Raw genomic sequence first — 14,820 nt, 5'->3', positions numbered from 1 at the left:
AATCATGCGGGAACGTGTACTCGCGGCGTATACGCGACGAGTGGTATAACTCCGCGGCAGAGAGAAGAATCGCTCGTTCCAGCGTGCCGTACGAATCAGCTATCCGGTCAAGCCACTTAATTTCTCCCGACTACGATTAACCTACGTTCCACTTCTATTTAGTAACCGGAATTTAATCGCGCGTTCATCGACGAACGCACGGGATTACGTGAATTTCTCGGCTGCCGGCTCCCTGCCACGGCTTTACTTACGCGCCTCGACGCCGCGTTGCCTCGTTAGGGGAACACTCGCGGCTGTAATTAACTCCCCGCGAGCCGAGGACAGGAATCCGTGCCGCTGCGCGATACGATTTTTGTCATCGGCAACGCTACCGACCACTTCTTTTCTAACTGTATATCTTCGTGTCCGGATGCGCCGCGGTGGTAGATCCACGTACTCGCGTACGTACGTACGTATCATCGACGGGCTCCGTTATCGTTGCGTAACGAGCTTGAAAATGCGTTAGGACGAGCTCCGACCGTAGCCAGCCCGACCGCAATTTGTTCAAATAATCCGAACGCATCGGATATATTAATTTCACGCGGCTGAAGGGTACCGCGGTAATTTTCAAATTACAAGTTGCCCGCAGGCGAAGTTACAGGCTGTGGCCGTTCGGGCACCGGCCCCTTTAAGACATTGTCTAAATAATAGTCTAATGGATAAGGTATTCCAGGGCTGAGCCCCGAGCCGAGGTGCCGCTTCCAAGACTTGCAGCATTGTGGTTACGCTGGCAACGATAGTCTATATTCCCTTACGACTAGTTTCATTCCCCTTTAAAGTGTTTTAGAGGTTCTAGAAGTGGGTGCTCGGCCGTTTTCTCCGGCAAACTGCCTCGTCTCTGGATCCCGGCTTGCACTTCACCGGCCGCTGAACGGTCGTTGCTAACCCGGTTCTTGAAGATTCATCCCGTGTGTCTCGTGCCGACGTGGCCGTGGCTCTTATGGTTCCTGGTAACGATCTTTTCCGATAGCTTACACGATTTAAACGCGGGCTGCACGTGCATACACGGTCCGGTGCAGCCGCATAATTTTCAGAACGTATTTACGCGAGGAACTCGAGCGATCATCCAACGGAAGTCCTTGGCTGTTGCGTTGGAAAAACTCTTCGAAAGGTTAATCTCGTTACGAGATACCTGCTCGGGGAATCCAGCCGTGGTAATCAGCGCGGCTTTCTTAACGCGGACCAGCCAACAAAGTCGAAAGAATTGACACCGGTTATCGCTGCTGGAGCAAATAATCATCTCCTCGATGCTCTTTCGAAGCTACGAAAAGAAACACGGTGCCAGTGCAGCTGAAGAAGCACGGTAACGACGAGTGGAGATCATAACAGTTACCTTCCAGGAATCAATTGGATCGCCGTGGTAAAAAGCTTCTTGTGGTAGCGCTGTGACGCGAAACCGCCTAAAAGAAATTCAAATATTTTCTATTCGCCTTTCTTTCCCGCCGAACAGTTATCCCAATGCCATTCGCTGTCCTAGACAATCGAACTTGACAGCTCGCTATTACGATTGCTCGACTTTCTCGATCCTCTTGCTCGCAACCATCCTCGATCCTCTGCGAAAAAGAAATCGTTTAATTAAGCACGCTCGAAAAGCGGAGGAATCTATGAAGTTCGTTCACCCCTGTGTCCACAGTGGACGAACAAAGTCTCACCTTGGAGGTGAGGCTGACCGAATTGACCTTGAGATGAAAACTGCCCCGTTCATTTCGCCGATAACTCTTTCCGCGTGTTCCGACGAAAACGATTGTTACACGTCCGGGTTAACCGAGCACGAAAGGCAGTCGTAAAATAAACGTCAAGACTAACGCAATTACCCTCTCGACTCTCGAACGCTATAGCAGCTGTCGTCACGAGCCACGACGTTGCTCATTAATTCTTTTAATTTGTGGCGCAATCGAATGAGAATCTGGAAGCGTTATCTCCGGTTGCTATATCCCACGTGCGTCGTAGCGTTGCTCTCGCTGTCTCTCTCTCTCTCTCTCTCTCTCTCTCTCTCTCTCTATGACTCCTGCGTATGAATGGAAGCAGACAGAGGGGAAGACCGACGATGAATTGCGCAATGACTTCTCCCACTTTTCGTTCCTTTTTTCCACTTCAGATTTCGTGAAGGGCGATTACCATACAATGGCGTACACGGTAGAACGTCTGAAATAGTAACGGGTTCGGGTTTATGACGTTGAACAGTGTCAAGCGGTAAATAATAGGCTGTTAATTTGCGCCGGCCATCTGACGCGCGGCTTAGCGCGTTTACTTACGGTTTCCGGCCGGCAAGAAATCGCGCCGTCCGATAATCATCTGCAATGTTATCTGGCTTACGATCACGGACCGTGTCCCCCGTCCGATACGGCTAAATTAGTTCTGGGAACGCGATTACCCGCCACCATGCAAATTGAAATAACGCGCAGCGATACGCCCTCGATATCCTCGCGTACACGTACGCGTCGAAAAGAAACACGGTGCCAGTGCAGCTGAAGAAGCACGGTAACGACGAGTGGAGATCATAACAGTTACCTTCCAGGAATCAATTGGATCGCCGTGGTAAAAAGCTTCTTGTGGTAGCGCTGTGACGCGAAACCGCCTAAAAGAAATTCAAATATTTTCTATTCGCCTTTCTTTCCCGCCGAACAGTTATCCCAATGCCATTCGCTGTCCTAGACAATCGAACTTGACAGCTCGCTATTACGATTGCTCGACTTTCTCGATCCTCTTGCTCGCAACCATCCTCGATCCTCTGCGAAAAAGAAATCGTTTAATTAAGCACGCTCGAAAAGCGGAGGAATCTATGAAGTTCGTTCACCCCTGTGTCCACAGTGGACGAACAAAGTCTCACCTTGGAGGTGAGGCTGACCGAATTGACCTTGAGATGAAAACTGCCCCGTTCATTTCGCCGATAACTCTTTCCGCGTGTTCCGACGAAAACGATTGTTACACGTCCGGGTTAACCGAGCACGAAAGGCAGTCGTAAAATAAACGTCAAGACTAACGCAATTACCCTCTCGACTCTCGAACGCTATAGCAGCTGTCGTCACGAGCCACGACGTTGCTCATTAATTCTTTTAATTTGTGGCGCAATCGAATGAGAATCTGGAAGCGTTATCTCCGGTTGCTATATCCCACGTGCGTCGTAGCGTTGCTCTCGCTGTCTCTCTCTCTCTCTCTCTCTCTCTCTCTCTCTCTCTCTATGACTCCTGCGTATGAATGGAAGCAGACAGAGGGGAAGACCGACGATGAATTGCGCAATGACTTCTCCCACTTTTCGTTCCTTTTTTCCACTTCAGATTTCGTGAAGGGCGATTACCATACAATGGCGTACACGGTAGAACGTCTGAAATAGTAACGGGTTCGGGTTTATGACGTTGAACAGTGTCAAGCGGTAAATAATAGGCTGTTAATTTGCGCCGGCCATCTGACGCGCGGCTTAGCGCGTTTACTTACGGTTTCCGGCCGGCAAGAAATCGCGCCGTCCGATAATCATCTGCAATGTTATCTGGCTTACGATCACGGACCGTGTCCCCCGTCCGATACGGCTAAATTAGTTCTGGGAACGCGATTACCCGCCACCATGCAAATTGAAATAACGCGCAGCGATACGCCCTCGATATCCTCGCGTACACGTACGCGTGTGCGTACGCTACGAGATTCTCCCGATTAGCTCTGTTTTCGTTACCAATTATGCTCGCCGATATCTAGCTCGAAACGCAGCCCTCTTCGGCGTCGAATGGACCATCATCGCGATAAGAAGGTATACGCGAGAGTCGGTACGACGTTGATTCCCGATTCGACTCACGGTAGATCGTGTCTTCGCGCGCGGAACAAAGGAACCAATCGGCATCCAGTGATTTATAAACGTATCGACGTATCGAAGAGGTACGCGACGTTAATCCCGCAGCTTTTAATAACCCAACGAGATGGCTGGTAGCGATCCAACCACCATCCGGCGAGCGTGCAGCGAAAGGATCTCGAAGAACCACCTACGGCTCTTTCATCGTGGTAAAGACACGCAGCAGAACAAATTGGGGCCCGCCGGGTTGTTTGACAAATTTCGTCTAGCGCCGCGGGAGAGTGCCTTCTAATATCCTCCAGGTTGATCCTTCCTTGTTCTCCGCCATCTCCTGTCCCCCTCGCGCTTTCTCCCCTGCCCTCTGTTGCAGCACAGTTGGTCCGCCGCCGCCAGCCATCCTTTAGCATTCGTTGCACGACCACTTTTCCCCTGCTCTATGAACAGGTCCCTGTGTGTTCCTCTCGAGCGCGCGCGCGCGTGTGTGTGTGTGTGTGTGTGTGCGAGGGAATCTGCATGTGCATGTACGCGCGCGAGCACGCTCGTGGAACGCTCGTACTGGAGCGTGCAGTGCACACTAGCACGATAGGTGGTAGGACGCGGAGGATGAGGCCTTCCTCGACTCTGAAGAAGGTACCGCTATCGCCCTCTGACCTCTGCAGGCGAGCGAACCAGGCCTCCTTCCACTGGCACCGGTAATTTTGCCTTCGGTCCTGGCTTCCTGGTGCTACCCAGATCTAGATCATCGAAAATCGAAGACGAGGGTCCCTGGGCACCGCGAACCTCGCTCTTCGCGCCGAGGATGAGCGTACCGGATCGATCCGACCGACCAGACAGACTCCCTCGACGAGCTTGCACGCGATATTCCGATCGGCAGAGAGATCCAGAAGACTCGATGCTTCGCTCCTGTCTCCTCTTCTTCCTCTCCGGTTTCCTCTTCTTTTTCGCCGTTTAACCGGAATACCCTGGAAGCCAGTTCCATCATTTAACACTTTAAATCGATTTACCAGCGATACACGCGCCGCTAGTTAAGCTTTGTTGCGTCCTAATGGCAGGTAGACCATGAATGGAGGTTTACCTGGAAAACGGAAATCGGATGGCAGCGCTGCGAGGCGGTTCGCGGACTTTTCCCCGTGGGAATGGAACATTTACGAAGTGGCGTGGAGCAGAAGCACTCGCATTCCGAGGTAAATAGCGAGCGAGCCGGCCGGTGCAACAAAAACATCGGACGTTAGGCGAATTCGAGATGAGAAACCGTTCCTTTCGAGAGAGAATTATTCAAATTGCCGATGAACCCGCCAGTCGGAACAGTGTTCCGCGGCGAGCACTGTAACAAGTACGTAGAAGTGGCGTGCGCGCGCGCGCGCGCCGCTAGCCAGCGAGCTCTCGAGCGCGCTGGAGAACAACTGGAAACGAGCAGCTCCGCAGGAAATAATGTCGTGGGATTGTTTCGCGCGCTATCAAGGCTTCACCGAGTCGCTTCGAGGCCACGCGTCCCTCTGGATGCTGAATAAATGAATTCGCTGCTCAACGTCGTAGGACGAACCGAGGCTCCTGGATTATAAATCGGATAAGCGATTGCGAACAGGTATTCCAGCAGACGTGTCTCCTCTAAACGACTCGGAGATACTGTCGCCTGATACTTTGCGTGAGAAAACTTCCAGTGAAATATCGAAATTGAATTTCGCCGGAAATTTTCGGTATCCAATTCTAGCTCGAAACGCAGCCCTCTTCGGCGTCGAATGGACCATCATCGCGATAAGAAGGTATGCGCGAGAGTCGGTACGACGTTGATTCCCGATTCGACTCACGGTAGATCGTGTCTTCGCGCGCGGAACAAAGGAACCAATCGGCATCCAGTGATTTATAAACGTATCGACGTATCGAAGAGGTACGCGACGTTAATCCCGCAGCTTTTAATAACCCAACGAGATGGCTGGTAGCGATCCAACCACCATCCGGCGAGCGTGCAGCGAAAGGATCTCGAAGAACCACCTACGGCTCTTTCATCGTGGTAAAGACACGCAGCAGAACAAATTGGGGCCCGCCGGGTTGTTTGACAAATTTCGTCTAGCGCCGCGGGAGAGTGCCTTCTAATATCCTCCAGGTTGATCCTTCCTTGTTCTCCGCCATCTCCTGTCCCCCTCGCGCTTTCTCCCCTGCCCTCTGTTGCAGCACAGTTGGTCCGCCGCCGCCAGCCATCCTTTAGCATTCGTTGCACGACCACTTTTCCCCTGCTCTATGAACAGGTCCCTGTGTGTTCCTCTCGAGCGCGCGCGCGCGTGTGTGTGTGTGTGTGTGTGTGCGAGGGAATCTGCATGTGCATGTACGCGCGCGAGCACGCTCGTGGAACGCTCGTACTGGAGCGTGCAGTGCACACTAGCACGATAGGTGGTAGGACGCGGAGGATGAGGCCTTCCTCGACTCTGAAGAAGGTACCGCTATCGCCCTCTGACCTCTGCAGGCGAGCGAACCAGGCCTCCTTCCACTGGCACCGGTAATTTTGCCTTCGGTCCTGGCTTCCTGGTGCTACCCAGATCTAGATCATCGAAAATCGAAGACGAGGGTCCCTGGGCACCGCGAACCTCGCTCTTCGCGCCGAGGATGAGCGTACCGGATCGATCCGACCGACCAGACAGACTCCCTCGACGAGCTTGCACGCGATATTCCGATCGGCAGAGAGATCCAGAAGACTCGATGCTTCGCTCCTGTCTCCTCTTCTTCCTCTCCGGTTTCCTCTTCTTTTTCGCCGTTTAACCGGAATACCCTGGAAGCCAGTTCCATCATTTAACACTTTAAATCGATTTACCAGCGATACACGCGCCGCTAGTTAAGCTTTGTTGCGTCCTAATGGCAGGTAGACCATGAATGGAGGTTTACCTGGAAAACGGAAATCGGATGGCAGCGCTGCGAGGCGGTTCGCGGACTTTTCCCCGTGGGAATGGAACATTTACGAAGTGGCGTGGAGCAGAAGCACTCGCATTCCGAGGTAAATAGCGAGCGAGCCGGCCGGTGCAACAAAAACATCGGACGTTAGGCGAATTCGAGATGAGAAACCGTTCCTTTCGAGAGAGAATTATTCAAATTGCCGATGAACCCGCCAGTCGGAACAGTGTTCCGCGGCGAGCACTGTAACAAGTACGTAGAAGTGGCGTGCGCGCGCGCGCGCGCCGCTAGCCAGCGAGCTCTCGAGCGCGCTGGAGAACAACTGGAAACGAGCAGCTCCGCAGGAAATAATGTCGTGGGATTGTTTCGCGCGCTATCAAGGCTTCACCGAGTCGCTTCGAGGCCACGCGTCCCTCTGGATGCTGAATAAATGAATTCGCTGCTCAACGTCGTAGGACGAACCGAGGCTCCTGGATTATAAATCGGATAAGCGATTGCGAACAGGTATTCCAGCAGACGTGTCTCCTCTAAACGACTCGGAGATACTGTCGCCTGATACTTTGCGTGAGAAAACTTCCAGTGAAATATCGAAATTGAATTTCGCCGGAAATTTTCGGTATCCAATAAACTCTAGATACGTGCAAACCTAACGGTGGGTAGGATCGCGATGTAATTGATACCTAGAAAATCAGCGCGTTGACAGAAAAATTAGACAAATAAGAGTGAAACGCGACGTAAATCGATAAATTTGCTCACCTGAGAACGTACAAAATCGAGAGGCGACTCTCATCATTTAATCGGATTCTAAAGATCGACGTTAATTGATATATCAAATTTAAAATTACCTAACGATGTGTGAAATGTCGAAGAAAAATAATTCTATGTTTTAATTCGCATACGATTTCTCATTTACCATTTGAAAAATATCGTCGACTCTATGACAGAAAGTCTTCGAATTACTATTTTTCTGTAACGAAAAAGTCGTCGAGTGCAAGGGGTTAATAAAGTACACTGTCGCACATGTTTCGATACACGAATAAAACAGAACTGCAAACAGTAATTAAAACTGTACAACATGTTTTGCGATGCTATATTACCGTATGCACTTCCCTGTTGGAACGCTACGCCGTGGCAGAGGAATAAAACTTTTCTCGGATATTCGCGTCGGAAAACGATATTCTCGAGGATAACGTTGACCAGTTTGCGTGTACACGCTCATCACGGATTAGCCCGATGACTAATCCCAATAGCCAACGTCGGAACAAGGGTAACCACTTTCGAGCAATACCGAAATAACGGTTATCGGTGAGAAGGCAAATTAACCTGGCCGGCTTCGAGACCGCTACCGTGGTAAAAATTACAAACCACAATGGTCGATCCTTAAATAGCGGCGCGGCATTTAATTTCTCTCGGACTTGGTCGTTTTAGCCATATAATTCCGATCGCCGATGCCGAAGCCGCGAACAAAAGCGGCCTCGCGAGGATCTTGGGTAAATAGCAGGCGTACACGTCTCTCGGTTTCTATCGCGATTTAACGGCAGTTAATACAGCAACGGGGACAACGGTCGTGTATAATTTCTTTATCCAACGTGCAAAACACGCTGGTACATGGCTGCGAATTTGAAACGAATCGTCATAATCACCGCCAATTGTTCCCTTCTTTCCGCGTAAACTTCGCGATTACACGGGCTTATTCGTTACGAGACAATGGTATCGTTTCGTCGAGTCCGAGGTTTTGCCCGACGAGCTATTCCGGTTCATGCAAAAGATTAAGGATACGAGACGAAAACAACTTTCTTCTGTAATCCGTAACACGCCTTCAGCACCTTGTATCGTCGAAGCGTAAAGTCGGTTTTTACTCCGAACCAATTAACAGGTGGATTTATACGTTGTTTAAGTATCTTTTTACATGGCAGACGGAATATTATCCCGCTGTAGCACTCCATATACCTGCCTTTTTCGGCGAAGACAAACGTCGTTTCTTTTTACGAAAAGGACCCGATATCAGAGCTCGTAAGAATGTTAATACCGTTCTAAAAAGCAACGTGAAAATTAATAACCGTGGTCGTAAAAAGCAATTAAACGCGAAGAACATCGAGCGTCCAATTTTCAGCTTAACAAGGCCCCTTTTGAGACTAAATACGATCAAATTAGTGTCCACTCGGTTCGGTATTTATTTCCGGTCATCCGGATGCCGGTAACCGTTCGCGCGGATCGTGGACCGCTCGAATTCCCATGCGAGCAAGCAAGAAATGGTTCCCAATCCCGTCCGGAAAGTGATCATCGCTGCCTCGAGTCGCACGATTAAGGACGCCATTCCCTGTCTCCCTGGTCTCGCGACCAGTGGAAAGAAGCTTCAAAAACGGTCCGGTCGAGTGTCATCGTTGCCAGGTAGAAGATAAAATCGGCCAATCTACACAGAGACCTCTTCTCCCCTCTCTCACTCCCGCTCTCTCTCTCACTCTCTCTCTCTCTCTCTCTCTCTCTCTCTCCCTCTCTATCGTCCTAAGGTGAGTCGATAAAAGGCGCTTTATACGAACGTTACTCTGTCCACGCGGTCGGGGACAGTGAAGAAAAGGGCAGCGACGAGAGGGAACAAGAAGAAGGGAAGGTCTCCGGAGTAGAAAGAGAGAAAGAGACGTTCGTTCGTTTTAATCGCTAATCGCCAATTACCTGGAGCGTCCCGCGCCCGAAACCCCCAGAAGCATTTTAACGAGCCGCCGTGTCGCCCGGTCCGGAATTTTACTTCTGCCTGGTCGGCTTCCAAGCGTCCTCCGAACCAGAGGCCACAGCGTTCACGATATCTCTTCTCTCTCCGCTCGCTTTACAAGCCTTCCCTTCCTCGTCCGTACGACTGGGTCGCCCCTTTCCGGCTGTCTCGGTCTTTACGTAGGATTCGAGTCTTCTATACGTGTGTGCGTGCGCGCGCCCGTACCAATTAGCGCATACTTGGGCCCTCGGTGTTCGGCTGGCCAACGTTGGGCCTGTCGGTCGCTTTCGGTGGCCAGAGTCCAGAACAGAAACCGCGGCCACGGAATGGGACGAATCGTTCCAAGGTCACCGTTTCACGCTTCGTTTCGGTGTCTTATAAACGGCCCAGCTTCCGACCAAGAGGAACCCATCGTGGCACCAAATGTTCGCGGATTGCAACGGGCAGCAGACAATGAACCTGTTCACGAATAGGCAGCGATTAGTCACGAGGCTGACAAGAAAGAATCGAGACAGAAGAGATTAAATGGGAGAGCTACCTGAGATTATGCCGTGTTTCGGATAGACCCGACGACACCGAGTAGCGGGATTATCGCGCGAATAGCGGAAAAAGGGACGGTTTTGCGACGAGGCTTTCCTTTAGATTTTCGTAACGGTTCTGGCAGGCTGTTTCGCGGCGTAAGATTAAGTATACACCACTGTGGGAGCTAAGTAATAACTGCCAATGGAATTAGAGACGCTGCACGGTCGCGTATGCTAGATGGGGTATACGTGACTGTACGTCGACGTGATTTTTATCGGTTGACTGATGATGGGATATCTATAGACACGGAAGCGATGTATAGGAAGAGAGTCCTCGGTATCGCTGTTTAGATTCCCCTTTCAGAAAATTGTCGTAGGGGATATTCCATCGGTGCGTTAACTCGATGATGCTGGAAACGTGCAAAATCGAAGATAAATGTATGCATAAATCAGACGGAGTTGTCAGCCGTACGTCATACCCGCGATTCGATTGTTACACATACCATCTGTCACGTATCCTGTTCGTACACCCAACCTCTCAAAATTCCCCGTATAACCATTTCACGCGCAGAACATCCTCTTACTCCCTTGGTCCTACGTCGTCTGTCGCATCATCCGCTTCCAACATGTCCTGCTTCGGTGGTCGCGACGAGCAAATCTACATGGTCGAAATGCTGATCCATAGGTTGACGTTGACAAAGAACAAGATCAAAGACATCGGCGAATACCCAATCGCTGTGAAGATCAAGTTGCTAGACTTTCCAGTATTCGAGATCACGCGGGAGGACTTCTACTCGGTGAAATTGCCACCTCCTACCGAGGATGGCACCTTTTATTTCATGATAGGTAGAAGTTGTCTGTTCGTGAAACAACCGAAGGAACTAGTCAGAGAATTGCAATCCACGATGATAAAGGTCGGAGTATTTCGCGTCGGGGATACGTATCCCATCGCCGAAACCGAGATAACGTTACCTGGCTGTCTGTGTGATCAAGTAGCAATGGCACAAAATGACCCTGAGAATCTGCCAAAGCCATTTATGGTAAAAGGTAGCTTCAATCTGCAAGATCCTGGCGAGAATCCATCGGGAACGTTGGAAATGGAAATGCGACTGTTGTGCTTCGGTCGATCGATCATGACACACTACGAGATGCATCCTAAGTTCTTCGCCTTCAAGAATAAAGATAAGGAAAGGGAGTTCTGTGTCAGACGCTTGGTGCCACCTAGTTACACGGATGGCGTTGCTAAAGACATATCGGAGTACCCGGACAGAACGACACTGGACGAGCTGAAAGGAAAAGTAAAAGAAAAATTACCGGGAAAGAAAGGGAAAAAGGGCAAAGGACGGAAGGGTAAAGGGGGTAAGAAGAAGGGCAAAAAGTGACGCGATTTCTAAGGATTCTATAAAATGGTCACCCGGTATAGGAATTCTGTTAATGTCGGTTGCCATGGCGATCATCAGCGGATATATCGGACACAAAATTAACCGATTGGCGTGATTAGATTCGCACATTTATTGGCCATAAAACGACCACAAAATTAATGGCGCGTTTCGGCTAAAGGTCTCTCCAGGAGCTCCCGCAAGTTTGCAATTCTTCCTAAATTCCTGTACAACGAACTCCGAGCAGAACGAAACAAAAATGGCTTTGAAAAGAAAAACCATAAAATCGAAAGAGCAGCTCTATATGCTCGAGGTGTTCGTCAATCAAGTGACTTTAAATCCAGAAGTGTCGAATGTTAACGTCGAAGATTTGGTTGTTTGCGTGAGATTCATCGATTTACCAGAATACAAGATAAACCCGCCTCGAAACGAAGTAGCTAATAATCAGGACCATGATCTATCAGGTGATTCTAAATTTGGAAAATCGTGTTTGTTCGCCAAGACTCCTAGCTGCCTTATCAAAGCCATAAGATGGTCGCCTTTGTACCTAGAATTGTATTACAAAAGCGACAATTTGTCAAAGACAAGTCAAACTTTTCTCGGAACAGCAAAAGTGCGTTTACCTGAGTGCATGTGCAAACAAGTGAGTACTTCGCAAAATGAAACCAACGGCTTATCTACACCGTGCACAGTAAGAGATACATTTGACCTGATCGATCCTAATAACAAAGCATCCGGCAAGATAACCGTAGATCTGAGATTATCCTGTTTCGGAAACTCCATTGTCAAGCAGTTCTCCCTATGCGGGAAATCTTTCATGCTGGAAGATTCGCCTCTTCAGAAATTTCTGTGTCTCTATACTTCTCCGGAACGATTGAAAGAAACGAAGGATTTCAAAGATGCTGATCCTAATAAGCCATTACTGGCGCGACCAAGCTCTCCTCCGAAGGTTTCGATGGAAAATCCCGCTTTCAAGACCTTGACCATGGCCGAAAAGCTCAACGATCCCAAGTACCGGGAATTGGTATACACAGCCTATCCCGATGAGCCGACATGCTGCTGCTTGCCCGTGGATCGTTCGTCGCATCCTCTGGAATGTCGCTCAGGCTGCACTCGTCCTTGCTGCATGAAACTAAGAAATCCCAATATACTATCCGCGCAAGAGAACGCATTAGCCGATACTTACTGCGTGAACAAAGCCATGTCTGCGTTACATTCTCTGAAGCAGGACGCTCCTCCCGATAATTCGTACAGGTTAAAAGGCGGTGGAGACGTAGAGCAGATTTACATTGATCCGTCCAGCTATAAATGGCCCAATTACGACAAAGATTACTGCTGGTACGATGAAGGAAATAACACGACCGCTCGACTAGAAGCTGGAGCTGACGACATAGGTATGTCTAGCTGCAGTTGCTCTGGCAGTCCAGTCCCGGTCCCAGCACGAAAATCCATGACCAAAGATAACGACGTGCTACCCATCTTCGACGCTTGCATGCCTCGTGTAACGTCGACTGGAGCAACGCCTACTTGCACTTGCCCTGGAAAAGAGACAAAATGGCCTAGGGGAGCTGCTAAGTGTATGAAACAGCCGTGCATGGGAATAGATTGCTTAATTCGCGCTTTCAAGGATGCACAGGATTTCGTGGATTCTATAGGAAAAGTGCCAGGATTGCCAGGGCTTGGTTTGATGGACCCATCTGAGAGCCCCTATTTCGGCAGAGAAGTCGATAGAGACTATATGCCTCAGGATAAGCCGGTGCAGAAAAAGAAGGCGCCACCTGGAGCTGCGCAGGCAGCAGCGGGTTCAGCGGCCCCTACTTGTACAGCTCCATGCAGCGTTCAAATAGGTAAACCCGGCGACGATATTCGATCTCATGTTAGCCCTTACGCGCCTTCGGTTCCTCGAGGAGTGACCGTGCCGCCACGGTTGGGAATCGTCCGCGAGGCTATACCAGTTTTACCGGAGGCCGGTTTAACAATTGCGTCCACAAAACATAGAAAGAAGGAGGAGAAGAAGGATGAGAAAACGGAGAAGCAGAAGGAGCTGGAAGCCACGTCGTCAGCGCTGATGGAGTCAGAGGTGGGTCCTTGCGGTGAACCGAGATGCAAATCGAGAAGGAAGAAGCCCCCCGATAGTGCCAGCGTGGACCATAGCGCGACTCATGTCTCCTCTAAGACGCCGACCGGCGTGAAGCGTACCGGACCCAAAGCTCGGCGCAAAACGAAGAAGGGGTCTAAACGTAGTTCGAAGCGTCGTACTCCGCTTGTGCAACCTCTGCATACGATGACGGATGCACCACGTGATCTGAAAGCATTGGGTCGTCAGTTTGAGAAACCTGATGCTAGACGAAGCGTGAAAGAAAAGTTCTTAGGACCTGGTGGCGATCGCGCTGTTACCCAAGAACCGGTGATTCCAGTCAGCAGACGAGTGATGCGATTCGTTTATTTCGTCGGTGATTATTATCCTGGGATCAATTACGGCCACAGGGACTGCATCGACGTGCCAATGAGAGTTCCGGCCAATATGGGTTGGTTGTGGAACACGATGGAAACGGCGGGAAAATTGAAGCCCAGGATTGGCTGGAGACCTGGCGCCATTGGTCGTTATTTGTATGAGATGCTGCAGGATGCGAAAGAAATTTCGATGGAAGAAATGGAATACGAGAAAGCGGGAAGAACGGAAATTGAACACGATAGAACGGATCGTGGAAAAACGGATCGCGGAAAAGCCGATCGTGGAAAAATCGATCGTGGAAAAACAGATCGCGGAAGGTTCGATCGCGGAAGAACTGATCGTGGAAGATTCGATCGCGGTAGAACAGACCGAGGAAGAATGATGGAACGCGCGAGATCGGCACCTTCGCGGGCAAAGAGTGGCACGAGACGACAGAGAACTGGGAGAACTATGAGTTACCAGTCTATGCAAAAACAATCGAAGATGGAAGGCGAAGAGGAAGGACCCGAATCCCCACCGACTTTACATATTCATAGAAAGGATGGCACTTATTACGTAACGATGTATCCCATTAGGCAAGAAACGTCTGCCGAACCTCGCTTGTCCGAGCCAATGAAACCGTTGCAATTTAAAATCGTGAAGAATAAAGACGATGCTTCTGTCGCGTCTAGTTCCACAGCGTCTGACATGGAGATCGAATTCTCTCCTCCTGCAGCAATCACGAGATATCGTAAAAAACCTGATGTTATTCACGTTGATACACAAGTTCGGCAACAAGAAATTCTAGATGCCTTTAAAACGGAAGAGTTTAAGATAAAGAGTAGAAGAACCAGAAGAGACAAAAAAATGAAAAAGGAATCGAAAACGTTGGTTAAGAAATAAACGTATTTCGAAGGATAAATAATAAAATCTGAAACGTATACATAATTATATGATATTGCTACAAAAAGATAGAAATTCGCCAAAGAGACACGAGATGACAGCGGAAACGCAGATCTTTCTTAATTACAAAAAATTCATACCTTATCTAGCAGATGCAAAATGATTTACGT

The 14,820-nt window shown here is 49.7% G+C and overlaps 2 protein-coding genes and 2 long non-coding RNA genes across 4 annotated transcripts in view; 2 read left to right on the top strand and 2 right to left on the bottom strand.

Moving 5' to 3' along the window:
* Window positions 1-2,458, bottom strand: part of LOC108550267 (uncharacterized) — a 24,912-nt gene extending 22,454 nt beyond the window's left edge. Inside the window, exons 1-4 of the long non-coding RNA XR_001890406.1 lie at window positions 2,295-2,458; window positions 1,692-2,184; window positions 1,373-1,592; window positions 1,172-1,300 (exon numbers count right to left, since the gene is read on the bottom strand). This is a non-coding gene — a long non-coding RNA (uncharacterized LOC108550267). The remainder of the gene's footprint in view (window positions 1-1,171; window positions 1,301-1,372; window positions 1,593-1,691; window positions 2,185-2,294) is intronic.
* A 99-nt stretch (window positions 2,459-2,557) lies between these two features.
* LOC108550259 (uncharacterized) lies at window positions 2,558-3,854 on the bottom strand. Its single transcript, XR_001890405.1, has 3 exons — window positions 3,475-3,854; window positions 2,870-3,364; window positions 2,558-2,770 (listed from the first exon to the last, which is right to left on the bottom strand). It is a non-coding gene; the product is annotated as an uncharacterized LOC108550259 (long non-coding RNA).
* A 6,589-nt stretch (window positions 3,855-10,443) lies between these two features.
* On the top strand, window positions 10,444-11,331 carry LOC108550265 (uncharacterized). The gene has a single exon (XM_017903969.1). It carries the CDS (start codon window positions 10,561-10,563, stop codon window positions 11,314-11,316), a length of 756 nt encoding a protein of 251 aa, XP_017759458.1. The 5' UTR covers window positions 10,444-10,560; the 3' UTR covers window positions 11,317-11,331.
* A 241-nt stretch (window positions 11,332-11,572) lies between these two features.
* On the top strand, window positions 11,573-14,650 carry LOC108550262 (uncharacterized). The gene is made up of 2 exons (XM_017903965.1): window positions 11,573-14,078; window positions 14,136-14,650. Exons 1-2 carry the CDS (start codon window positions 11,573-11,575, stop codon window positions 14,648-14,650), a joined length of 3,021 nt encoding a protein of 1,006 aa, XP_017759454.1.
* Window positions 14,651-14,820: the final 170 nt, after the last annotated feature.

This window comes from Eufriesea mexicana, unplaced genomic scaffold (assembly GCF_001483705.2).
Source record: "Eufriesea mexicana isolate 0111107269 unplaced genomic scaffold, ASM148370v2 scaffold2632, whole genome shotgun sequence".
In the NCBI taxonomy this organism is placed as follows: domain Eukaryota; kingdom Metazoa; phylum Arthropoda; class Insecta; order Hymenoptera; family Apidae; genus Eufriesea; species Eufriesea mexicana.
This window is presented reverse-complemented; position numbering and strand designations above follow the sequence as displayed.